Here is a 27353-nt window from a genome sequence, read left to right on the forward strand (position 1 = left end):
GAGAGCCTCCATGACACAGAGAAGAGCAGTCTCAGTTGAATGCCCAGTCTTGAAACCTGACTGATTAGGATCAAGAAGGTCATTCTGAGAGAGATAGCAGGAGAGCTGGCCAAGGACGGCACGTTCAAGAGTTTTGGAGAGAAAAGAAAGAAGGGATACTGTGTGTCGTCTGCATAGCAATGATAGGAGAGACCATGTGAGGATATGACAGAGCCAAGTGACTTGGTGTATAGCGAGAATAGGAGAGGGCCTAGAACAGAGCCCTGGGGGACACCAGTGGTGAGAGCGCATGGTGCGGAGACAGATTCTCGCCACGCCACCTGGTAGGAGCGACCTGTCAGGTAGGACGCAATCCAAGCGTGGGCCGCGCCGGAGATGCCCAAGGAGGATCTGATGGTTCACAGTATCAAAGGCAGCAGATAGGTCTAGAAGGATGAGAGCAGAGCAGAGGAGAGAGAGTTAGCTTTAGCAGTGCGGAGAGCCTCCATGACACAGAGAAGAGCAGTCTCAGTTGAATGCCCAGTCTTGAAACCTGACTGATTAGGATCAAGAAGGTCATTCTGAGAGAGATAGCAGGAGAGCTGGCCAAGGACGGCACGTTCAAGAGTTTTGGAGAGAAAAGAAAGAAGGGATACTGGTCTGTAGTTGTTGACATCGGAGGGATGGAGTGTAGGTTTTTAGAGAAGGGGTGCAACTCTCGCTCTCTTGAAGACGGAAGGGACGTAGCCAGCGGTCAAGGATGAGTTGATGAGCGAGGTGAGGAAGGGGAGAAGGTCTCCGGAAATGGTCTGGAGAAGAGAGGAGGGGATAGGGTCAAGTGGGCAGGTTGTTGGGCGGCCGGCCGTCACAAGACGCGAGATTTCATCTGGAGAGAGAGGGGAGAAAGAGGTCAAAGCACAGGGTAGGGCAGTGTGAGCAGGACCAGCGGTGTCGTTTGACTTAGCAAACGAGGATTGGATATCGTCAACCTTCTTTTCAAAATGGTTGACGAAGTCATCCGCAGAGAGGGAGGAGGGGGGTGTCGTGTCTTTGGCTATGCCGGATTAAGTGATATGACATGCTAACTTATAAAATGATTTCTCTGTAATTAATAATCCTGATTAAGCTAATCATGTAAATGTAATTAACTAGAAAGTCGGGGCACCACGGAAGAACGTTTATAGAGCTGTTATCTTCCGAATAAACTCTTAAAATACTTAGTAATATTTTACCTCGATAGCAGTCAATATTAACCCTTGTCTTATTTTCAGTCTCATAATGAAAGTTGTAAGTTCTTGGCTATCTTCACGAACCCTGGCTAACAAGTTGAATCAGCAATACAAAATTGGGTCTAATTATTTATTTACTAAATACCTAACTAATCACACAGAATTACAAATACACAGAATACAATGTCGTCATACAGAAAACGTCCCGGTAGACGGAACAGATATGACGGCTGGTTACACAAAGGAAAGGGGGTTGGGCTTGAATGAAAGAGCGGGAAGATTTAGGAACAAAGAAACAGCAGCTGTGCTATCGTAAATACATTATCTTATGCATTCTAAATTACCGCCCATTTGGAAAAGGAAAATGCAATAAATATTTACTCTGAGCTGCGCTTCGGTAGATTGGTCGTAGATGTTGGCCGGGTTGGCCAACAGATCTTCCTGTTACTCGGAAGAATGTCTCTGGTGGTCAATTGGATACGTGGTGGTATCTTCGTCCGTCTGTTAGACTGAATCCGTCGTCCGTCCTTTCCTAGCCCACGTTACAGCGGCCGCTGCTAACTCAACGGCTAGGAAGTAGCACTTCTGTAGTGAATAAGCTCAAAGTTCATACCAGTTCATACCATAGCTCACGCCGAGGTTGGCTTAGTTCTGTACTTGACATGTGTGTCCTTCTAACGTAGAGGCTGCAGCCCTCCCGTACTGGAACTACCTGGTTATCTTTTCGTCAAAGGATTATATAGTGGAGAGGGGGAGGGAGGTGTTTCATCGTTTATAACCCCTGTCTCTTCACAGGGTTGGCCACTGATCGAGCAGGGCACTTTCCTTATGAAAACCCAAATCTCTCATTCGGAAGCTAAAATTACATTTCATCTCCTAACAAACATTTTCAATATCAAACATTTCAATTGCATAACAATTCCATGTGACTCTGATAACTAGAGGGTGTATACTTTCTCAGGTACAGTTTATGTCGTCCTGTCATCAGTCATAATGTCTCAGATGACAACCGAACTGACATACATACTCATTACGTTCCCAAGCATATTTCCAACTGGTTTTATTAACAAAATATGTGGTACCTTTCCACATTTGTTTGATGTTCCCAGACTCTCTATATTTAACAGGACAGCAGTCCTTCAGTAGGGTCAGTAAGAGAGGAAGAGAGAAAGGTACTTATGGGGGGGGGGGGTCATAAACCTTACCCACAGGCCAACGTCATGACGGGGGGAGGGGGAGGAGGATTCAGGAGGGAGAAGGTAGCAAAGAGCTTCCTAGGGTTAGAGGCAGATGCTTGGAATTTAGAGTGGTAGAAAGTGGCTTTAGCAGCAGAAACAGAAGAGGAGAATGTAGAGAGGAGGGAGTGAAAGGATGCCAGGTCCGCAGGGAGGCGAGTTTTCCTCCATTTCCGCTCGGCTGCCTGGAGCCCTGTTCTGTGAGCTCGTAGTGAGTCGTCGAGCCACGGAGCAGGAGGGGAGGACCAAGCCGGCCTGGAGGATAGGGGACAGAGAAAATCAAAGGATGCAGAAAGGGAGGAGAGGAGGGTTGAGGAGGCAGAATCAGGAGATGGGTTGGAGAAGGTTTGAGCAGAGGGAAGAGATGATAGGATGGAAGAGGAGAGAGTAGCGGGAGAGAGAGTGCGAAGGTTGGGACGGCGCAATACCATCTGAGTAGGGGCAGAGTGAGAAGTGTTGGATGAGAGCAAGAGGGAAAAGGATACAAGGTAGTGGTCGGAGACTTGGAGGGGAGTTGCAATGAGATTAGTGGAAGAACAGCATCTAGTAAAGATGAGGTCAAGCGTATTGCCTGCCTTGTGAGTAGGGGGGGAAGGTGAGAGGGTGAGGTCAAAAGAGGAGAGGAGTGGAAAGGAGGCAGAGAGGAATGTGTCAAAGGTAGACGTGGGGAGGTTAAAGTCACCCAGAACTGTGAGAGGTGAGCCATCCTCAGGAAAGGAACTTATCAAGGCGTCAAGCTCATTGATGAACTCTCCAAGGGAACCTGGAGGGCGATAAATGATAAGGATGTTAAGCTTGAAAGGGCTGATAACTGTGACAGCATGGAATTCAAATGAGGAGATAGACAGATGGGTCAGGGGAGAAAGAGAGAATGTCCACATGGGAGAGATGAGGATTCCAGTGCCACCACCCCGCTGGCTCGATGCTCTAGGGCAGGGGTGTCAAACTCAAATACCCAGTGGGCCAAAATGTAAAACCTGAACAAAGTCGCAGGCCAACATTGAACAAATGAACCTTTTAATATGGACCCAAACAAGTTTTGCTTTAACATTGAATATGGAACAAGCATCGCTTATTACCATACAATATATAATTTAATAGTGGAGACATGCAAAATCGAATTTCAAATGAAAAAAACACATCAATGGCATTCATTTATTAAATAAATAAAATTTAAATAAAAATCGTATGCCTCTTTTCTATTTGCAGCCTTCTGATTTAAATACCAAAATAAACTTTTTCCACTGGCTAATAATTTTACAAATAAAATAATAATACTCCACGGATGAAGACTGACAGCTGAGCAGTATCAGATGCGTCGCAGCTCTCATCCACAGCGAGGGAGAACGCAACGAAATCTTTTCCCTTTTCCATCAGCTGGTCATACAGACTGGTGGCAAGATCACATGTGCGATCAGCTACTGTGTTCCTGCTCAGGCTCACGTTTGAAAATGCTGGGCATACGAGGTCACAAACTTTCATCATGCACTTTTTCACGAACTCTCCCTCATTAAAGGGCCGGGCTGATTTTGCGATCTCTGCTGCCACTATATAACTAGCCTTTACAGCAGCCTCACTTTGTGATGTGGCTTTTTTGAACATATTCTGTTGTGAAACCAAACTTCTTTTCATCTCCTCTACTTTCTGGCTCCTTTGAGTCATGTCCAGGTCCTTGTATTTGTCATGGTGTTTCGTTTCATAGTGTCGTCTAATGTTGTACTCCTTACTTACAGCCACGTTGACTCCACAAACAAGACAAACAGGTTTGTCTTTTACATATGTAAACAGATATTCTGCCTCCCACTTGTCCAGAAAGCTCCTGTTTTCTGCCTTTCTTTTCGCCATTTTTGGGAAGGGATAGCGCGCTGACAGTTGTAGCGTCTATGTTGCTATGACTACTGTCACAGAGGAGAGGGCGTTTCTGGGTCCTGTCCTGATTGGCACGCGAAAACAACAGCAGAGCATTATGGGATTCGTAGTATTAGCGGTGAATGCGCTGTATAATACCGGTGGGCGAGCTCTAGTAGTAATTTGGTATTGTCTCGCGGGCCAAATATAATTACCCCGCGGGCCAAATTTGGCCCGCGGGCCAGAGTTTGACACCCATGCTCTAGGGGTATGCGAGAACACGTGGGCAGACGAAGAGAGAGCAGTAGGAGTAGCAGTGTTATCTGTGGTAATCCATGTTTCCGTCAGCGCCAGGAAGTCTAGGGACTGGAGGGTAGCATAGGCTGAGATGAACTCAGCCTTGTTGGCTGCAGACCGGCAGTTCCAGAGGCTGCCGGAGACCTGGAATTCCACGTTGGTCGTGCGCGCTGGGACCACCAGGTTAGAGTGGCAGCGGCCACGCGGTGTGAAGCGTTTGTATGGCCTGTGCAGAGAGGAGAGAACAGGGATAGACAGACACATAGTTGACAAGCTACAGAAGTGTTGTTTCTTGTATTATTGTCTCCTGTGTCTTTAGAGAACTGTTTCACTGTGATATCCTTTTTCTTCTGTCGTGATTTTCTCTTTCTTTTCTTCTGTTAACTAGATATTCTTTGTTATTCTTCGTTAGCTAGCTAGCTTCTTCCAAAAGAGTCCCTAGCAACTGCTTAGCAACTGGTAAACAATTCAGCTAGCTAAGATAACTACAATTTTATGAAAAATAGTTATTTTTCAAAAGCCTATCTTCTTTGTTTGTTGCTTGTTTTGTCTCCTATTCAGTCTTGCAGTTTTATTTTGCTTTTTTCCGATGTACTTCACTCTAAAAATTCACTCAATTGCCAGGTCGCAATTGTAAATGAGAACTTGTTCTCAACTTGCCTACCTGGTTAAATAAAGGTGAAATAAAAATAAATAAAAAAATTACAAAAAAAATTGGAGTTCCGGAACTTTCATTTCATTTCAAACCTTGCTTACATTTGTACACAATCACGTCTCTCTATTATGCATGGGAATAATTGAACATATTTATTAAATTAAAATCACTTGGAGCTGATTTCCTGGTGTTCTTTTACAGTATTTTATGTACAACAATGAAAATTACACTTTTTATCTCTAGCTTAAAAAAATAAAAATTTGCTCAACTTTGGAGGCCAAATAAAACCAGCCGCGGGCCACCAGTTGGGGAACCCTGGTGACGAAGATGAGCAAACAGGTTAAAGAAGGAGTTTTAAGCCTTGAGACAATTGAGACATGGATTGTGTCTGTGTGCCATTCAGAGGGTGAATGGGGAAGACAAAATATTTAAGTGCCTTTGAACGGGGTAGGGTATTAGGTGCCAGGTGCACCGGTTTGTGTCAAGAACTGCAATGCTGCTGGATTTTTCACGCTCAACAGTTTCCTGTGTTTACCAAGAATGGTTCACCACCCAAAGGACATCAAGCCAATTGGACACAACTGTAGGAAGCATTGGAGTCAACATGGGCCAGGATCCATCCCTAAGGAACGCTTTCAACACCTTGTAGAGTCCAATGCCCTGACAAACAGACTGTTCTCAGGGTAAAAGGGGGTGCAACTAAATATTAGCAGGGTGTTCCTAATGTTTATTCACTCAGTGTATATCAATAGAAAAATACACTGCTCAAAAAAATAAAGGGATCACTAAAATAACACATCCTAGATCTGAATGAAGGAAATAATCTAATCAAATACTTTTTTCTTTACATAGTTGAATGTGCTGACAACAAAATCACACAAAAATAATCAATGGAAATCCAATTTATTAACCCATGGAGGTCTGGATTTGGAGTCACACTCAAAATTTAAAGTGGAAAACCACACTACAGGCTGATCCAACTTTGATGTAATGTCCTTAAAACAAGTCAAAATGAGGCTCAGTAGTGTGTGTGGCCTCCACGTGCCTGTATGACCTCCCTACAACGCCTGGGCATGCCCTGATGAGGTGGCGGATGGTCTCCTGAGGGATCTCCTCCCAGACCTGGACTAAAGCATCCGCCAACTCCTGGACAGTCTGTGGTGCAACGTGGCGTTGGTGGATGGAGCGAGACATGATGTCCCAGATGTGCTCAATTGGATTCAGGTCTGGGGAACGGGCGGGCCAGTCCATAGCATCAATGCCTTCCTCTTGCAGGAACTGCTGACACACTCCAGCCACATGAGGTCTAGCATTGTCTTGCATTAGGAGGAACCCAGGGCCAACCGCACCAGCATATGGTCTCACAAGGGGTCTGAGGATCTCATCTCGGTACCTAATGGCAGTCAGGCTACCTCTGGCGAGCACATGGAGGGCTGTGCGGCCCCCCCAAAGAAATGCCACCCCACACCATGACTGATCAACCGCCAAACCGGTCATGCTGGAGGATGTTGCAGGCAGCAGAACGTTCTCCACGGTGTCTCCAGACTCTGTCACGTCTGTCACGTGCTCAGTGTGAACCTGCTTTCATCTGTGAAGAGCACAGGGCGCCAGTGGCGAATTTGCCAATCTTGGTGTTCTCTGGCAAATGCCAAACATCCTGCACGGTGTTGGGCTGTAAGCACAACCCCCACCTGTGGACGTCGGGCCCTCATACCACCCTCATGGAGTCTGTTTCTGACCGTTTGAGCAGACACATGCACATTTGTGGCCTGCTGGAGGTCATTTTGCAGGGCTCTGGCAGTGCTCCTCCTGCTCCTCCTTGCACAAAGGTGGGGGTAGCTGTCCTGCTGCTGGGTTGTTGCCCTCCTACGGCCTCCTCCACGTCTCCTGATGTACTGGCCTGTCTCCTGGTAGCGCCTCCATGCTCTAGACACTACGCTGACAGACACAGCAAACCTTCTTGCCAGAGCTCGCATTGATGTGCCATCCTGGATGAGCTGCACTACCTGAGCCACTTGTGTGGGTTGTAGACTCCGTCTCATGCTACCACTAGAGTGAAAGCACCGCCAGCATTCAAAAGTGACCAAAACATCAGCCAGGAAGCATAGGAACTGAGAAGTGGTCTGTGGTCACCACCTGCAGAACCTCTCCTTTATTGGGGGTGTCTTGCTAATTGCCTATAATTTCCACCTGTTGTCTATTCCATTTGCACAACAGCATGTGAAATTTATTGTCAATCAGTGTTGCTTCCTAAGTGGACAGTTTGATTTCACAGAAGTGTGATTGACTTGGAGTTACATTGTGTTGTTTAAGTGTTCCCTTAATTTTTTTGAGCAGTGTATATAAAATGGATGTACCAATCGCAGATTGCACTTTAAAATTCAAGTGCAATGTGCTTATGTTGTGAGTTTGAATACCTCAGTCCCCCCACTAGGAGTCTAGTAAAGGGTGTGCCCCCCCCCCCCCACTAGGAGTCTAGTAAAGGGTGTGTCCCCCCCACTAGGAGTCTAGTAAAGGGTGTGTCCCCCACTAGGAGTCTAGTAAAGTGTGTGGTCCCCCCACTAGGAGTCTAGTAAAGGGTGTGTCCCCCCCACTAGGAGTCTAGTAAAGGGTGTGTCCCCCCCACTAGGAGTCTAGTAAAGGGTGTGTCCCCCCCCACTAGGAGTCTAGTAAAGGGTGTGTCCCCCCCCCACTAGGAGTCTAGTAAAGGGTGTGTCCCCCCCACTAGGAGTCTAGTAAAGGGTGTGGTCCCCCCCCACTAGGAGTCTAGTAAAGGGTGTGGTCCCCCCCCACTAGGAGTCTAGTAAAGGGTGTGGTCCCCCCCCACTAGGAGTCTAGTAAAGGGTGTCCCCCCCACTAGGAGTCTAGTAAAGGGTGTGTCCCCCCCACTAGGAGTCTAGTAAAGGGTGTGGTCCCACTAGGAGTCTAGTAAAGGGTGTGTCCCCCCCACTAGGAGTCTAGTAAAGGGTGTGTCCCCCCCACTAGGAGTCTAGTAAAGGGTGTCCCCCCCACTAGGAGTCTAGTAAAGGGTGTGGTCCCACTAGGAGTCTAGTAAAGGGTGTGGTCCCACTAGGAGTCTAGTAAAGGGTGTGTCCCCCCCACTAGGAGTCTAGTAAAGGGTGTGTCCCCCCCACTAGGAGTCTAGTAAAGGGTGTGTCCCCCCCACTAGGAGTCTAGTAAAGGGTGTGGTCCCACTAGGAGTCTAGTAAAGGGTGTGGTCCCGCTAGGAGTAGTGTACCATTAGCTTGCTTCTGAAAAGATGATAATGACAGACTGTGATGTGAGCCTTGTCTACCACAGACTACCACATCACAGTGTTTACACTAGTCACTGTGTGTGTGTGTGTGTGTGTGTGTGTGTGTGTGTGTGTGTGTGTGTGTGTGTGTGTGTGTGTGTGTGTGTGTGTGTGTGTGTGTGTGTGTGTGTGTGTGTGTGTGTGTGTGTGTGTGTGTGTGTGTGTGTGCGCGCGCTCAGACCTCTTGTTCCCCTAGTGAATGAGTTAGTGAGGCAGTGTCTGTCCCACCTGTTGTCCGTTCCAATAACATCTCCTGAAGTGTGCACTTGTTCACTTCCCTTCTCTGGTGTGGGAAGTAGTGAAGGAGTGTACACTTCAGGAGGAAGGAGTATTTCTGCATGTGTTCCCTCTCCCTAAGACCAGTGACCGGTTGTGGCTCGCCCTCTTTGAAGTAGAAATCCTTTCATCTGTCCTGTGATGTCTTAACTGACAGGTGTATAGGAAACACTGGTGAGAGCTCTTCAAAGGACCAACATGTCTGTCTACACAATGGAATCACCCATTCTGTGTGTGTGTGTGTGTGTGTGTGTGTGTGTGTGTGTGTGTGTGTGTGTGTGTGTGTGTGTGTGTGTGTGTGTGTGTGTGTGTGTGTGTGTGCGTGTGCGCGTGTGTGTGTGTGCGTGTGCGCGTGTGTGTGTGTGCCTTGGTGCTCGTGTGAACATGTCAACTTGATGTAAGAACAAACCTGTTATCTTGAAACATTGTCTGGTTGGGTGAACGAGATGTAGAGACAACAGGACATAAGAACATGACTGGCTGACTGATTAGATGACTGACTGGCTGATTAAATAACTGACTGGCTGACTGATTACATAACTGACTGGCTGACTGGCTGATTAAATAACTGACTGGCTGACTGGCTGATTAAATAACTGACTGTCTGACTGACTGATTAAATAACTGGCTGGCTGACTGATTACATAACTAACTCACTGGCTGATTTAAATTACTGACTGGTTGATTAAATAACTGACTCACTGATTAAATAACTGACTGGCTGACTGATGGACTGATTAAATAACTGACTCACTGATTGGCTGCCTGACTGATTAAATAACTGACTGACTGGCTGATGGACTGATTAAATAACTGACTCACTGATTGGCTGCCTGACTGATTAAATAACTGACTGACTGGCTGATGGACTGATTAAATAACTGACTCACTGATTGGCTGCCTGACTGATTAAATAACTGACTGACTGGCTGCCTGACTGATTAAATAACTGACTGGCTGACTGATGGACTGATTAAATAACTGACTCACTGATTGGCTGACTGACTGATTAAATAACTGACTGACTGGCTGACTGAAATCAAGATGACAAACAGTCTTATTTCCTTAATTTATTTCAAAATGTAGACACAAACCAACAAGTGAATCCAGAAGGCATCAACAACATCAGAAGTGTTTGTTTGTCACAGACAGAAGGTTGAGAATGAACTCCGGCCGCATTGTCAACAAGTTCACTGCACTGAACTTTTACAGGTCATTTACGCTTGAGCCGACATTCGTAGCGTTTACCGCAAATTCTTTCTCAGCAGACAGAATGCGTCTTTGATTGAATCCCAGCCTTAGGGCTCTATTCAATCTGAAGCCGAAGCCTTACAGATTGCTCAATAGAAATGTAAAGGTCATTTACTGATTGAACCAACATGTGCAGCGTTTACCAGGAAATCAGTCTCAGCTAACAAACATTGCCTTTACATTTCAATCACACTTCAGCGATATGGATTGAATAGAGCCCTTAGACAGGAAAACAGCTAAGGCACAGCCCACCACCCCATCAGAGAAAGAGGGAGGGTGGGTGGCAAAGAGAGGGGGAGGAAAAGAGAGGGGAGAGTGCAGAAAGGAAGACCAAAGGAGAGTAGAGCGATGTAGAGACCGTAGAGCAAAAACATTACTGACCGAAAGAAAGAAGAGGCTAACCAACGCTGAGCTGATGCCATGTCACCACTATCATAACATAGTCACAACGTTATCATAACGTCTAGATAACATAGTCACAACGCTATCATAACGTCTAGATAACATAGTCACAATGTTATCATAACGTCTAGATAACATAGTCACAACGTTATCATAACATAGTCACAACGTTATCATAACGTCTAGATAACATAGTCACAACGTTATCATAACGTCTTACAAGGCTCTTTAAAACAGTCACGTGACTTGTAGTACTGAGGCTGCGACCCAAATGATTCCCTATACAGCATACTACTTTCGATCAGAGCCCTATAGGTCCTGGTCAAATGTAGTGTACTATATAGAGAATAGGGCCCTATTGGTCCTGGTCAAATGTAGTGTACTATATAGAGAATAGGGCCCTATTGGTCCTGGTCAAATGTAGTGTACTATATAGAGAATAGGGCCCTATTGGTCCTGGTCAAATGTAGTGTACTATATAGAGAATAGGGCCCTATTGGTCCTGGTCAAATGTAGTGTACTATATAGAGAATAGGGCCCTATTGGTCCTGGTCAAATGTAGTGTACTATATAGAGAATAGGGCCCTATTGGTCCTGGTCAAATGTAGTGTACTATATAGAGAATAGGGCCCTATTGGTCCTGGTCAAATGTAGTGTACTATATAGAGAATAGGGCCCTATTGGTCCTGGTCAAATGTAGTGTACTATATAGAGAATAGGGCCCTATTGGTCCTGGTCAAATGTAGTGTACTATATAGAGAATAGGGCCCTATTGGTCCTGGTCAAATGTAGTGTACTATATACAAAGCCTTTTTCTCCATCCATTTTGTTAGACACTTTTCCATAACTTAATGTTATAAACTTTAAAAAACAACATCTAACGTTACAAAATACATATTTATTTACATTTCGTTATTTTTAATAATTCATACTAAAATAGCTATTGTACATCATAAAAACATCTGTGGAATATTTTATTAAATAAGTTTAATTTAAAGGTAGACTCAGCAATATGACGTACATGCAGAAAGTAAACAGCATAGTGGCTCAAACTAAGAGTGTTGAAGCGTGAGGCTCAACTTGTCTGCTGTTTTGGTCCCCTGGCTATCAGGCTGTGAACAGCGTGAAGCGAACCTGTGCACATGCGCAGATACTGTGTGTGACTGGTATGAGAGAGTGTTGCATCTCACTCATCTCAATATCCGCGGTGCTGCTCGTGGCAACGTAATTTAGCTCAGTCTACCTTTAAATATGTCTGAGACTGAAACTGTAAATAAAAGTTTAATTGTTCCCATGGACACGAGGTAACTAAGCAACAGTGTTTTTCTGAGGTCAGTGTGGGTTTGAACCTGGGTCGACTGTGCACTGCAAAACTGTGTTAGCCTGCTGAGCTAAAGCCCAAGCAAGGTTGCTCGTCACACAAGAGCGTATTTCATTGAAGGTTAGCAATGTCAGTTGGTCCCAGCAGTGAAAGGCCTTTTAGGGTGTGTTGAAACCAGACAGCCTGGCCTACTTGTTGGCCCCGCCCTGCGGAGAGGGTGCCTCAGGACCAGACATCTCACTGGCTCAATGTTTTTTTGCGTTTTGCCAATCGTACCCATGTATACTCTTGAGGTCAAAGGTGAGAAGGTCAAGGCTTTTTAAAGGTCATGTGACATCACTGACATGTCACTGTACATGTGTTACCTCCAGACCTAGTGATCCTGTCTATGTTACATCCAGACCCAGTGATCCTGTCTATGTTACATCCAGACCCAGTGATCCTGTCTATGTTACATCCAGACCCAGTGATCCTCTCTGTTACATCCAGACCCAGTGATCCTGTATGTTACATTCAGACCCAGTGATCCTGTCTGTTACATCCAGACCGTGATCCTGTATGTTACATCCAGACCCAGTGATCCTGTCTATAATGTTACATCCAGACCCAGTGATCCTGTCTATAATGTTACATCCAGACCCAGTGATCCTGTCTATAATGTTTCATACAGCCTCAGTGATCCTGTATGTTACATACAGACCCAGTGATCCTGTCTATAATGTTACATACAGACCCAGTGATCCTGTCTATAATGTTACATCCAGACCCAGTGATCCTGTCTATGTTACATCCAGACCCAGTGATCCTGTCTATAATGTTACATCCAGACCCAGTGATCCTGTCTCTAATGTTACATACAGACCGCGATCCTGTCTATAATGTTACATCCAGACCCAGTGATCCTGTCTATAATGTTACATCCAGACCCAGTGATCCTGTCTATAATGTTACATCCAGACCCAGTGATCCTGTCTATAATGTTACATCCAGACCCAGTGATCCTGTCTATAATGTTACATCCAGACCCAGTGATCCTGTCTATAATGTTACTGACTGTCTAACCGGCTACTGGCTGTACAAGGTACCCATAGGACTCTGGTCAAGTAGTGTACAATATAGGGAAAAGGGCCCATCGTTTCCAGGTCAACAGTAGTGCACTATATATAGAATAGGATGCAATTTGGGATGTAACCTGTGGGCGGCAGTAGACCATAGTCACAGGGCTGCATCTCAATAGTCTACAAAGGCTTCCTCGCCTCCTCTCCTCACTTCTTTTCCTTAAAGGGATACTTTGGGATTTTGGCAATGAGGCCCTTTATCCACTTCCCCAGAGTCAGATGAACTCGTGGATACCATTTTTATGTCTCTGTGTCCAGTATGAGGGAAGTTGGAGATAGTTTTGTGTGCCGATGCTAACTAGCGTTACCCATAGACTTCCAGCCATTGCGCTATCTGCTAGCATGCTAGCAGGTCTCATTGCCAACGTATCCCTTTAAGCTCCTTTCCTGGAGAAGCAAGAGGAGAGGGGAAGAGAAGCATCTTTAGAGTATTGAGATGTAGCCCTGAACAGAACAACATGTCTGATGTCATGACAACAGGGGATTGAGGGCCTTTGGAAATCAAGACAGCAGGTTCTCTGTCGTGTGCAAAAAACCACAGCATGATTGTCTCCAAAACAGCACCATATTTCCTACATAGTGCACTACTTTTGACCAGCGCCCTTAGGCAGTATGTAGGGAATAGGATGCCGAATGTAAACATCAGTCATTGACAAAAATAAAACTATTTCATGAATATAAACTTCAATAAATAGTAAACTTAGAATTGTACTCTCTCACATGTAAAGCACATGAAGGGTAGAAAGTTCTACAGGATAGACAGAGAGATGAATACAATCCCTGGCTACTGTACATGCCAATTATCTCTCCTTCCTCCCAGTGTCTTCACTTCCTGTCACTGGTTGAAAAGGAAATGACTGGTATCAGAAACATGGTGGAAACTCCCACTAAGTCTCCACCAATACAAAGCTTTTAGATTTGTGGGAAGTAGTGAACGAGTGTACACTTCAGGAGAAAGGAGATATTATTGTGACGCAGTCCCTTTGTGATCCAGCATAGCTGAGGTCTGGTCTCTCTCACACGTTAACCTGCAGAGATCCAGACATGGTACAGAACAGAACAGAACAGAACAGAACAGAACAGAACAGAACAGAACAGAACAGAACAGAACAGAACAGAACAGAACACACACACACACACACACACACACACTTAGTCCAAATGAGTTCAGTAGGGGCTCAGAGGAAAATAAATGAGAATGTGGAGGTATTTTCACTCCTCTCTCCTGGTCTTCCTCTCCTTTTAGTCCTCTCCTTCCTTTCAGAGGACGGTGTCGTGTTCCTCCATCTCCTTTCAGAGGACGGTGTCGTGTTCCTCTCCTTCCTTTCAGAGGACGGTGTCGTGTTCCTCCATCTCCTTTCAGAGGACGGTGTCGTGTTCCTCTCCTTCCTTTCAGAGGACGGTGCCGTGTTCCTCCATCTCCTTTCAGAGGACGGTGTCGTGTTCCTCCATCTCCTTTCAGAGGACGGTGTCGTGTTCCTACATCTCCTTTCAGAGGACGGTGTCGTGTTCCTCCATCTCCTTTCAGAGGACGGTGTCGTGTTCCTCCATCTCCTTTCAGAGGACGGTGTCGTGTTCCTCCATCTCCTTTCAGAGGACGGTGTCGTGTTCCTCTCCTTCCTTTCAGAGGACGGTGTCGTGTTCCTCCATCTCCTTTCAGAGGACGGTGTCGTGTTCCTCCATCTCCTTTCAGAGGACGGTGTCGTGTTCCTCTCCTTCCTTTCAGAGGACGGTGTCGTGTTCCTCCATCTCCTTTCAGAGGACGGTGTCGTGTTCCTCCATCTCCTTTCAGAGGACGGTGTCGTGTTCCTCCATCTCCTTTCAGAGGACGGTGTCGTGTTCCTCTCCTTCCTTTCAGAGGACGGTGTCGTGTTCCTCTCCTTCCTTTCAGAGGACGGTGTCGTGTTCCTCTCCTTCCTTTCAGAGGACGGTGGCGTGTTCCTCCATCTCCTTTCAGAGGACGGTGTCGTGGTCCTCCATCTCCTTTCAGAGGACGGTGTCGTGTTCCTCCATCTCCTTTCAGAGGACGGTGTCGTGTTCCTCCATCTCCTTTCAGAGGACGGTGTCGTGTTCCTCTCCTTCCTTTCAGAGGACGGTGTCGTGTTCCTCTCCTTCCTTTCAGAGGACGGTGTCGTGTTCCTCCATCTCCTTTCAGAGGACGGTGTCGTGGTCCTCCATCTCCTTTCAGAGGACGGTGTCGTGTTCCTCCATCTCCTTTCAGAGGACGGTGTCGTGGTCCTCCATCTCCTTTCAGAGGACGGTGTCGTGTTCCTCCATCTCCTTTCAGAGGACGGTGTCGTGTTCCTCCATCTCCTTTCAGAGGACGGTGTCGTGTTCCTCCATCTCCTTTCAGAGGACGGTGTCGTGTTCCTCCATCTCCTTTCAGAGGACGGTGTCGTGGTCCTCCATCTCCTTTCAGAGGACGGTGTCGTGTTCCTCCATCTCCTTTCAGAGGACGGTGTCGTGTTCCTCCATCTCCTTTCAGAGGACGGTGTCGTGTTCCTCCATCTCCTTTCAGAGGACGGTGTCGTGTTCCTCTCCTTCCTTTCAGAGGACGGTGTCGTGTTCCTCCATCTCCTTTCAGAGGACGGTGTCGTGTTCCTACATCTCCTTTCAGAGGACGGTGTCGTGTTCCTACATCTCCTTTCAGAGGACGGTGTCGTGTTCCTCCATCTCCTTTCAGAGGACGGTGTCGTGTTCCTCCATCTCCTTTCAGAGGACGGTGTCGTGTTCCTCTCCTTCCTTTCAGAGGACGGTGCCGTGGTCCTCCATCTCCTTTCAGAGGACGGTGTCGTGTTCCTCCATCTCCTTTCAGAGGACGGTGTCGTGTTCCTCCATCTCCTTTCAGAGGACGGTGTCGTGGTCCTCCATCTCCTTTCAGAGGACGGTGTCGTGTTCCTCCATCTCCTTTCAGAGGACGGTGTCGTGTTCCTCCATCTCCTTTCAGAGGACGGTGTCGTGTTCCTCCATCTCCTTTCAGAGGACGGTGTCGTGTTCCTACATCTCCTTTCAGAGGACGGTGTCGTGTTCCTCTCCTTCCTTTCAGAGGACGGTGCCGTGTTCCTCCATCTCCTTTCAGAGGACGGTGTCGTGTTCCTCCATCTCCTTTCAGAGGACGGTGTCGTGTTCCTCCATCTCCTTTCAGAGGACGGTGTCGTGTTCCTCCATCTCCTTTCAGAGGACGGTGTCGTGTTCCTCCATCTCCTTTCAGAGGACGGTGTCGTGTTCCTCCATCTCCTTTCAGAGGACGGTGTCGTGTTCCTCCATCTCCTTTCAGAGGACGGTGTCGTGTTCCTCCATCTCCTTTCAGAGGACGGTGTCGTGTTCCTCCATCTCCTTTCAGAGGACGGTGTCGTGTTCCTCCATCCTCTTCTCCAGGCATGAGTATTTGTCCCAAATGGCACCCTACTCCCCTTAGGGCTCTGGTCTAAAGTAGTGCGCTACATAGGGAAAAGGGTGCCATTTTGGGACACACAACAATCAATAAATAAATCAAATCCAACTAATCCTAGAGTAATTTTAGCCTCCCAGACAGCAGGTGGCGCCACTTGATGCCGAAAAGGATGATTCTGCTCCTTATCTCATTTCTTCTTGGTTTCAGTCTACAGCTTTTCTTCTAACCTTCTTTACTACCTGGCTCCTGAGTTACGCCATGTTTGGTGTTGGCGCCGTTCGTACAGTAATCCAATGCATTCAATCTTCTCCCACGCCTGCGTCCCAAATGGCACCCTGTTCCCTATATAGTGCACTACTTCTGATCAGAGCCCTATGGTAGTGCACTATACACTGAGCGAAGAAAACACTAAGAACACCTTCCTAATATTTGCCCTCAGAACAGCCTCAATTCATCAGACCATGGACTCTACATGGTGTTGAAAGTGTTCCACAGGGATGCTGGCCCATGTGGACTCCAATGCTTCCCACAGTGGTGTCCAGTTGGCTGGATGTCCTTTGGGTGGTGGACCATTCTTGATACACACAGAAACTGTGGAGCGTGAAAACCCAGCAACGTTGCAGTTCTTGACACAAACCGGTATGTCTGGCACCTACTACCATTCACCCACTGAATAGCACACATACACAATCCATGTTTCAAGGCTTAAAAATCCTTCTTTAACCTGTCTCCTCCCCTTCATCTACACTGATTGAAGTGGATTGAACTAGTGACATCAATAAGGGATCATATCTTTCACCTGGATTCACCTGGTCAGTCATGGATACAACAGGTATTCTTAATGTTTTGTCCACTCAGGATATAGGAAATGGAGGAGCAATTTAGGACGCAGCAGACCATCTCACGATAGCCGTGGTGCACAGCACACAAAAACCTTTCCCGTCAGTTCATCCTCCAAGCCATTGATTGGCTGTAGCAGTAGCCGTGGCGACGGTGCTACCTAATCCGTCCGTTTCCTCTGGGGGGGCCCAGATCAGACTTTGGGTCGGGACTGAGCGCGCTCCATCCCGTCTCCCGACACCGCTGCATAACGGGACAGGAGCTAGGACCCTGAGAACACACGTCCGCTGCAGACCACACCCCTGACAGGAGATGGTCCACCCAGCTCTGGAGCTCCGCCCCTGTCAGTGATGCTTTAAACTCCGCCTCCTCCACCTGTCCCAGGTGCACAGGGAGGTTGAGGATGGGGTTGAGGCCGTGGAAACTCTGCTCCATGTAGGAGTTACGGACCGGGCCGCTGTGGAGCTTCACTGTGTCTTCTAGAGAAAGACGGAGAGGGGGGGGAGGAAGGAAGGGAGAGAGAGAGGGGAGGAGGAGGAGAGGGAGGGGCGAAAGGGAGATCATTATTTAAATTCCATGTAGGAGTTACAGGATAGGCTGTGAATGTGTGTGTGTGGTTTGGTGTGTGTTAGTGTGTTCCAGGTGATGTATATAGAGGTGTCCAGGTTCTAGTGATCAGTCCAGTGTGTGTGTGTGTGTTTACCCTGGCGTATAGGCTGCTGGTCGTGGTACTCCAGAGGTGAAACCACAAAGCTGGTGGAGGCCAGCAGGTTCCAGTGATGCAACACACGCAGCGTCCACACGCCGGGTCGTAAAGGCACGGTTAACGGGGGCCGGTAGTGTGTGTACTCTGTCCCGCCGTCCACCAGGATGTCGTACGTGGCGGCGATGACGTTGGTGGGGTCCACCCAGACGACGGTTACCGTGACGTTCTGTCCCCGGCCCCAGCGTTGCATGGCAACCGGCTCCTCCGTGGGGCCCAGGAGGCTTCCGAAGTTCCTGAAGACTCTCTCTTTGGCGTCCCAGTCTGTACCCACCTGAGGGGAGGAGGGGGAGGACAGAGAAAGAGAGAGATATTGAGAGAGATCAAGAAACAGAGGATTGATTTGAATGAAAACAGAGATACTGTAGATAGAGAGGCTAACCAGGTGGAAACTAAGTCCCCTGAAAGGCAGCCTGTGCACTACTTGATTGTTTTAACGACTTCCCTGTTAATTAACAAATGGTAATTAAATTAGTGTTCCAGCTACAGCTTGACAGGACACATCCAGTACCACATGTCATCCCCAGGGGGCAGCAACAACCTGCAGCAACCTGCAGCAACCTGCAGCAACCTGCAACAACCTGCAGCAACCAGCAGCAACCAGCAACAACCTGCAGCAACCTGCAGCAACCTGCAGCAACCTGCAGCAACCTGCAACAACCAGCAACAACCTGCAGCAACCTGCAGCAACCTGCAACAACCAGCAACAACCTGCAGCAACCTGCAGCAACCAGCAGCAACCTGCAGCAACCAGCAACAACCTGCAGCAACCTGCAGCAACCAGCAACAACCAGCAGCAACCTGCAGCAACCTGCAGCAACCAGCAGCAACCAGCAACAACCAGCAGCAACCTGCAACAACCTGCAGCAACCTGCAGCAACCAGCAACAACCAGCAGCAACCTGCAGCAACCAGCAACAACCTGCAGCAACCTGCAGCAACCAGCAACAACCAGCAGCAACCTGCAACAACCAGCAGCAACCTGCAGCAACCAGCAGCAACCAGCAGCAACCTGCAGCAACCTGCAGCAACCTGCAACAACCTGCAACAACCTGCAACAACCAGCAGCAACCAGCAGCAACCAGCTAGTGAGGGACAGAACCCCCATCTCTCTCTCCCAGGTACCAAAGCCTGTTTCAGCAGGGACAGAACCCCCATCTCTCTCTCCCAGGTACCAAAGCCTGTTTCAGCAGGGACAGAACCCCCATCTCTCTCTCCCAGGTACCAAAGCCTGTTTCAGCAGGGACAGAACCCCCATCTCTCCCTCCCAGGTACCAAAGCCTGTTTCAGCAGGGACAGAACCCCCATCTCTCCCTCCCAGGTACCAAAGCCTGTTTCAGCAGGGACAGAACCCCCATCTCTCCCTCCCAGGTACCAAAGCCTGTTTCAGCAGGGACAGAACCCCCATCTCTCTCTCCCAGGTACCAAAGCCTGTTTCAGCAGGGACAGAACCCCCATCTCTCCCTCCCAGGTACCAAAGCCTGTTTCAGCAGGGACAGAACCCCCATCTCTCCCTCCCAGGTACCAAAGCCTGTTTCAGCAGGGACAGAACCCCCATCTCTCCCTCCCAGGTACCAAAGCCTGTTTCAGCAGGGACAGAACCCCCATCTCTCCCTCCCAGGTACCAAAGCCTGTTTCAGCAGGGACAGAACCCCCATCTCTCTCTCCCAGGTACCAAAGCCTGTTTCAGCAGGGACAGAACCCCCATCTCTCCCTCCCAGGTACCAAAGCCTGTTTCAGCAGGGACAGAACCCCCATCTCTCCCTCCCAGGTACCAAAGCCTGTTTCAGCAGGGACAGAACCCCCATCTCTCCCTCCCAGGTACCAAAGCCTGTTTCAGCAGGGACAGAACCCCCATCTCTCCCTCCCAGGTACCAAAGCCTGTTTCAGCAGGGACAGAACCCCCATCTCTCTCTCCCAGGTACCAAAGCCTGTTTCAGCAGGGACAGAACCCCCATCTCTCCCTCCCAGGTACCAAAGCCTGTTTCAGCAGGGACAGAACCCCCATCTCTCCCTCCCAGGTACCAAAGCCTGTTTCAGCAGGGACAGAACCCCCATCTCTCCCTCCCAGGTACCAAAGCCTGTTTCAGCAGGGACAGAACCCCCATCTCTCCCTCCCAGGTACCAGGGATCAGGGATACTAGAGGCTGCAGGTGTTTGCAGAAGGTTACATTTAAAATGTGTGTATGTGTGTGCGTTCGGGCGTGTGTGTGTCTCACCTCTGCAAATTGTAGTCTGTTGAGGGTGTTGGTTGTCGGGGCCAGGGTGAAGTGGTTGCTATGGGAGACCCAAGTCTCTAGGGTCTCTAGCTGGCTGGTTGCTAGGTTACTAGCATTTTGACGAACCAGGTAGCCTTGGAACACGTCTGACAGGAAGTACAAATGGACAGACACCGGGTGGCCCCTGGAGATATACCTGGGAAACCCCAAATATACACATACACAGTACAGTTACACACAAATACACACCCAAATGTCCGCAGACATCCACCCAAATGTCACTTGGCCCCCACCTACATGTATAGATTACCTCAACTAACCTGTACCCCCGCACACTGACTCAGTACCGGTGCCCCCTGTATATAACCTCATTATTCTTATTGTTACTTTTTATTATTACTTTTTATTTTAGTCTACTTGGTAAATATCTTCTTCTTCTTGAACTGCACTGTTGGTTAAGGGCTCGTAAGTAAGCATTTCACTGTGTACTCTACACTTGTTGTATTCGGCGCATGTGGCAAATAAAGTTTGATTTGATTTGAAATGTCCACAGACACAGTCAAACCCACTCGATGGTACTCAAACCCACTCGATGGTACTCAAACCCACGTCAGAACAAACTGGGCTTAAGTCACAGGAGCTGGTGAGGAACAGAGAGATCACTCTACTCTCACCCCCCCCCCCCCCACACACACACCTTGTCCTTCTGATACACACCCAACCAGCAACAAGTGTCTCCTTGTGCCTGTGTACACACTCCACCCATAACCTCCCCCCCCCCCCCCCACACACACACACACACACACACACCACACACACACACACACCACACACACACACACACACACACACACACACACACACACACACACACACCGTCCTCTCCCCCCGACTTACATGGCTGGAAAAAGCCAGTCTGAGAGACTGAGGCCTGTTTGTCTAAATGTAACAAGTTATTCTCCATATTTGATTTGGACCTCTTGCAACATACCCACACAAACACACGTACCTATACAGACAGACAGACAGACAGACAGACAGACAGACAGACAGACAGACAGACAGACAGACAGACAGACAGACAGACAGACAGACAGACAGACAGACAGACAGACAGACAGACAGACAGACAGACAGACAGACAGACAGACAGACAGACAGACAGACAGGCAGACAGGCAGAAAGGCAGAAAGGCAGACAGACTCTGCTAGGTGTTATAACTAGCCTGGTAATGTTGAGATCTGGTCTCCTCTACTAGATAAAACCTAGCTCCTAGCCTGGTAATGATGATATCTGGTCTCCTCTACTAGATAAAACCTAGCTCCTAGCCTGGTAATGATGAGATCTGGTCTCCTCTACTAGATAAAACCTAGCTCCTAGCCTGGTAATGATGAGATCTGGTCTCCTCTACTAGATAAAACCTAGCTCCTAGCCTGGTAATGTTGAGATCTGGTCTCCTCTACTAGATAAAACCTAGCTCCTAGCCTGGTAATGTTGAGATCTGGTCTCCTCTACTAGATAAAACCTAGCTCCTAGCCTGGTAATGTTGAGATCTGGTCTCCTCTACTAGATAAAACCTAGCTCCTAGCCTGGTAATGTTGAGATCTGGTCTCCTCTACTAGATAAAACCTAGCTCCTAGCCTGGTAATGTTGAGATCTGGTCTCCTCTACTAGATAAAACCTAGCTCCTAGCCTGGTAATGATGAGATCTGGTCTCCTCTACTAGATAAAACCTAGCTCCTAGCCTGGTAATGATGAGATCTGGTCTCCTCTACTAGATAAAACCTAGCTCCTAGCCTGGTAATGGTGATATCTGGTTTCCTCTACTAGATAAAACCTAGCTCCTAGCCTGGTAATGGTGATATCTGGTCTCCTCTACTAGATAAAACCTAGCTCCTAGCCTGGTAATGATGAGATCTGGTCTCCTCTACTAGATAAAACCTAGCTCCTAGCCTGGTAATGATGAGATCTGGTCTCCTCTACTAGATAAAACCTAGCTCCTAGCCTGGTAATGATGAGATCTGGTCTCCTCTACTAGATAAAACCTAGCTCCTAGCCTGGTAATGTTGAGATCTGGTCTCCTCTACTAGATAAAACCTAGCTCCTAGCCTGGTAATGATGAGATCTGGTCTCCTCTACTAGATAAAACCTAGCTCCTAGCCTGGTAATGATGAGATCTGGTCTCCTCTACTAGATAAAACCTAGCTCCTAGCCTGGTAATGTTGAGATCTGGTCTCCTCTACTAGATAAAACCTAGCTCCTAGCCTGGTAATGTTGAGATCTGGTCTCCTCTACTAGATAAAACCTAGCTCCTAGCCTGGTAATGATGATATCTGGTCTCCTCTACTAGATAAAACCTAGCTCCTAGCCTGGTAATGATGAGATCTGGTCTCCTCTACTAGATAAAACCTAGCTCCTAGCCTGGTAATGATGAGATCTGGTTTCCTCTACTAGATAAAACCTAGCTCCTAGCCTGGTAATGATGAGATCTGGTCTCCTCTACTAGATAAAACCTAGCTCCTAGCCTGGTAATGTTGAGATCTGGTCTCCTCTACTAGATAAAACCTAGCTCCTAGCCTGGTAATGATGAGATCTGGTCTCCTCTACTAGATAAAACCTAGCTCCTAGCCTGGTAATGGTGATATCTGGTTTCCTCTACTAGATAAAACCTAGCTCCTAGCCTGGTAATGTTGAGATCTGGTCTCCTCTACTAGATAAAACCTAGCTCCTAGCCTGGTAATGTTGAGATCTGGTCTCCTCTACTAGATAAAACCTAGCTCCTAGCCTGGTAATGATGAGATCTGGTCTCCTCTACTAGATAAAACCTAGCTCCTAGCCTGGTAATGGTGATATCTGGTTTCCTCTACTAGATAAAACCTAGCTCCTAGCCTGGTAATGATGAGATCTGGTTTCCTCTACTAGATAAAACCTAGCTCGTAGCCTGGTAATGATGAGATCTGGTCTCCTCTACTAGATAAAACCTAGCTCCTAGCCTGGTAATGGTGATATCTGGTTTCCTCTACTAGATAAAACCTAGCTCCTAGCCTGGTAATGTTGAGATCTGGTCTCCTCTACTAGATAAAACCTAGCTCCTAGCCTGGTAATGATGAGATCTGGTCTCCTCTACTAGATAAAACCTAGCTCCTAGCCTGGTAATGATGAGATCTGGTCTCCTCTACTAGATAAAACCTAGCTCCTAGCCTGGTAATGATGAGATCTGGTCTCCTCTACTAGATAAAACCTAGCTCCTAGCCTGGTAATGTTGAGATCTGGTCTCCTCTACTAGATAAAACCTAGCTCCTAGCCTGGTAATGATGAGATCTGGTCTCCTCTACTAGATAAAACCTAGCTCCTAGACTGGTAATGATGAGATCTGGTCTCCTCTACTAGATAAAACCTAGCTCCTAGCCTGGTAATGTTGAGATCTGGTCTCCTCTACTAGATAAAACCTAGCTCCTAGCCTGGTAATGATGAGATCTGGTCTCCTCTACTAGATAAAACCTAGCTCCTAGCCTGGTAATGATGATATCTGGTCTCCTCTACTAGATAAAACCTAGCTCCTAGCCTGGTAATGATGAGATCTGGTCTCCTCTACTAGATAAAACCTAGCTCCTAGCCTGGTAATGATGATATCTGGTCTCCTCTACTAGATAAAACCTAGCTCCTAGCCTGGTAATGATGAGATCTGGTTTCCTCTACTAGATAAAACCTAGCTCCTAGCCTGGTAATGATGAGATCTGGTCTCCTCTACTAGATAAAACCTAGCTCCTAGCCTGGTAATGTTGAGATCTGGTCTCCTCTACTAGATAAAACCTAGCTCCTAGCCTGGTAATGATGAGATCTGGTCTCCTCTACTAGATAAAACTTAGCTTGTAGCCTGGTAATGGTGATATCTGGTTTCCTCTGAGTAGCTGGAAGACTGAAGTGTCAGAGCAGAGCTAGCAGAGGTGGTCAAACACCACACATAAAAACATGTTGATGATGGAGCAACAAGTGGCTATTTTAACCTCTGTGGTCAGAAGATTCTGCCCTTTATGAGAGTGGCAGGTTTTAGTTTGTTTAACTCTGCCGACCCCTCGGGCACGCCCAACAGCTTGTGAACCACTCCCCTAGCCCCTAAACCCTAGGCCCTGTCCAGAATCAACCCCTAGTCCCTAAACCCTAGGCCCTGTCCAGAATCAACCCCTAGCCCCTAAACCCTAGGCTCTGTCCAGAATCAACCCCTAGCCCCTAAACCCTAGGCTCTGTCCAGAATCAACCCCTAGCCACTAAACCCTAGGCCCTGTCCAGAATCAACTCCTAGTCCCTACACCCTAGGCTCTGTCCAGAATCAACTCCTAGCCACTAAACCCTAGGCTCTGTCCAGAATCAACCCCTAGCCACTAAACCCGAGGCTCTGTCCAGAATCAACCCCTAGCCACTAAACCCTAGGCTCTGTCCAGAATCAACTCCTAGCCACTAAACCCTAGGCCCTGTCCAGAATCAACTCCTAGTCCCTAAACCCTAGGCCCTGTCCAGAATCAACCCCTAGCCACTACACCCTAGGCCCTGTCCAGAATAAACCCCTAGCCCCTAAATCCTAGGCTCTGTCCAGAATCAACCCCTAGCCACTAAACCCTAGGCCCTGTCCAGAATCAACTCCTAGTCCCTACACCCTAGGCCCTGTCCAGAATAAACCCCTAGCCACTAAACCCTAGGCCCTGTCCAGAATCAACCCCTAGCCCCTTAACCCTAGTCCCTGTCCAAAATCAACCCCTAGCCCCTTAACCCTAGGCCCTGTCCAGAATCAACCCCTAGCCCCTACACCCTAGGACCTGTCCAAAATCAACCCCTAGCCCCTTAACCCTAGGCCCTGTCCAGAATCAACCCCTAGCCCCTTAACCCTAGGCCCTGTCCAGAATCAACCCCTAGCCCCTACACCCTAGGACCTGTTTGGAATTCAGTTATTCACGCACATGACGTACACACATCCACACCTTCCGGACTGACCTGCAGCTGTTGTTGTCAGGGTGGCCCTGCAGTGACGTGGCAGCCCGTGATAGGCCCATGCGTGCGAAGGCGTGGTAGTGAGTGAGCTGGCTGTCTGATAGGCTGGCTACGCTGTCCGTCTCATCGTACACATTCTCCCAGTACGACTGGAGCCCTGGGGTCTCCTGGAGGAGGGGAATCAGTGTTATAGTAGAAGCCTGGGGACTCCTGGAGGAGCAGTGTTATAGTAGAACCCTGGGGTCTCCTGGAGGAGAGGAATCAGTGTTATAGTAGAACCCTGGGGTCTCCTGGAGGAGCAGTGTTATAGTAGAACCCTGGGGTCTCCTGGAGGAGTAGTGTTATAGTAGAACCCTGGGATCTCCTGGAGGAGAGGAATCAGTGTTATAGTGGAACCCTGGGGTCTCCTGGAGGAGCAGTGTTATAGTAGAACCCTGGGGTCTCCTGGAGGAGAGGAATCAGTGTTATAGTAGAACCCTGGGGTCTCCTGGAGGAGCAGTGTTATAGTAGAACCCTGGGGTCTCCTGGAGGAGTAGTGTTATAGTAGAACCCTGGGGTCTCCTGGAGGAGCAGTGTTATAGTAGAACCCTGGGGTCTCCTGGAGGAGCAGTGTTATAGTAGAACCCTGGGGTCTCCTGGAGGAGTAGTGTTATAGTAGAACCCTGGGGTCTCCTGGAGGAGCAGTGTTATAGTAGAACCCTGGGGTCTCCTGGAGGAGCAGTGTTATAGTAGAACCCTGGGGTCTCCTGGAGGAGCAGTGTTATAGTAGAACCCTGGGGTCTCCTGGAGGAGAGGTATCAGTGTTATAGTAGAACCCTGGGGTCTCCTGGAGGAGAGGGAGCAGTGTATGTGTACTCTGTGTGTGTGTGTACGTTGTGTACGTTGTGTGTGTGTGTGTGTGTACGTTGTGTGTGTGTGTGTGTGTGTGTGTGTGTACGTTGTGTGTGTGTGTGTGTGTGTATACTCTGTGCGTTCCACCCACCTGTGGATAAGGGCCAAACAGGAAGCTGTCCAGCTGGGTAACAATCTCCTGGTTCACGCTAGCCTCAAATTTACGGGCGAAAAACGTAGGCCTGGACGTTTGCTGTGGGGGAAGGAGGGAGAGAGCGAGAACGAAAGAGAGAAGGGGAAAGGGGAGAGAGGATGGAGGAGGAAGAGAGTATATGTTTATCTATGTGTATGTGGTACTGTCTGATGTGGAGGGTACAGATGGTCACGGGTTGATGATGTCACAATGTCATGACTAGGGCGTATCTGCCATACATTCATACAGTTGAAGTCAGATGTTTACATACACCGTAGCCAAATACATTTAAACTCAGTTTTTCACAATTCCTGACAGTTAATCCTAGTAAAAATTCCCTGCCTTAGGTCAGTTAGGATCACCACTTTATTTTAAGAATGTGAAACGTCAGAGTAATAGTAGAGAGAATGATTTATTTCAGCTTTTATTTCCTTCATCACATTCCCAGTGGGTCAGAAGTTTACATACACTCAATTAGTATTTGGTAGCATTGCCTTTAAATTGTTTAACTTGGGTCAAACGTTTCAGGTAGCCTTCCACAAGCTTCCCACAATAAGTTGGGTGAATTTTGGCCCATTCCTCCTGACAGAGCTGGTGTAACTGAGTCAGGTTTGTAGGTCTCCTTGCTCGCACACACTTTTTCAGTTCTTCCCACAAATTTTCTATAGGATTGAGGTCAGGGCTTGGTGATGGCCACTCCAATACCTTGACTTTGTTGTCCTTAAGCCATTTTGCCACAACTTTGGAAGTATGCTTGGGGTCATTGTCCATTTGGAAGACCCATTTGCAACCAAGCTTTAACTTCCAGACTGATGTTTTGAGATGTTGCTTCAATATATCCACCAAATTTTCCTACCTCATGATGCCATCTATTTTGTGAAGTGCACCAGTCCCTCCTGTGGCAAAGCACCCCCACAACATGATGCTGCCACCCCCGTGCTTCACGGTTGGGATGGTGTTCTTCGGCTTGCAAGCCTCCCCCTTTTTCCTCCAAACATAACGATGGTCATTATGGCCAAACAGTTCTATTTTTGTTTCATCAGACCAGAGGACATTTCTCCAAAAAGTATGATCTTTGTCCCCATGTCCAGTTGCAAACCGTAGTCTGTCTTTTTTATGGTGGTTTTGGAGCAGTGGCTTCTTCCTTGCTGAGCGGCCTTTCAGGTTATGTCGATATAGGACTCGTTTTACTGTGGATATAGATACTTTTGTACCTGTTTCC

The 27353-nt window shown here is 47.8% G+C and overlaps 1 protein-coding gene across 1 annotated transcript in view; it reads right to left on the bottom strand.

Annotated features, from left to right (window-relative positions):
• Positions 1–16337: 16337 nt before the first annotated feature.
• The window catches only part of LOC106606223 (xylosyltransferase 1), a 59080-nt gene continuing 48064 nt past the window's right edge, over positions 16338–27353 (bottom strand). The window contains exons 8-12 of the mRNA XM_045719648.2: positions 26090–26191; positions 25111–25274; positions 20122–20317; positions 17844–18177; positions 16338–17619 (exon numbers count right to left, since the gene is read on the bottom strand). Of these exons, the coding sequence (XP_045575604.2) occupies positions 17297–17619; positions 17844–18177; positions 20122–20317; positions 25111–25274; positions 26090–26191 (1119 nt within the window). The 3' untranslated portion in view covers positions 16338–17296. The remainder of the gene's footprint in view (positions 17620–17843; positions 18178–20121; positions 20318–25110; positions 25275–26089; positions 26192–27353) is intronic.

This window comes from Salmo salar, chromosome 06 (assembly GCF_965601325.2).
Source record: "Salmo salar chromosome 06, fSalSal1, whole genome shotgun sequence".
Lineage (NCBI taxonomy): Eukaryota > Metazoa > Chordata > Actinopteri > Salmoniformes > Salmonidae > Salmo > Salmo salar.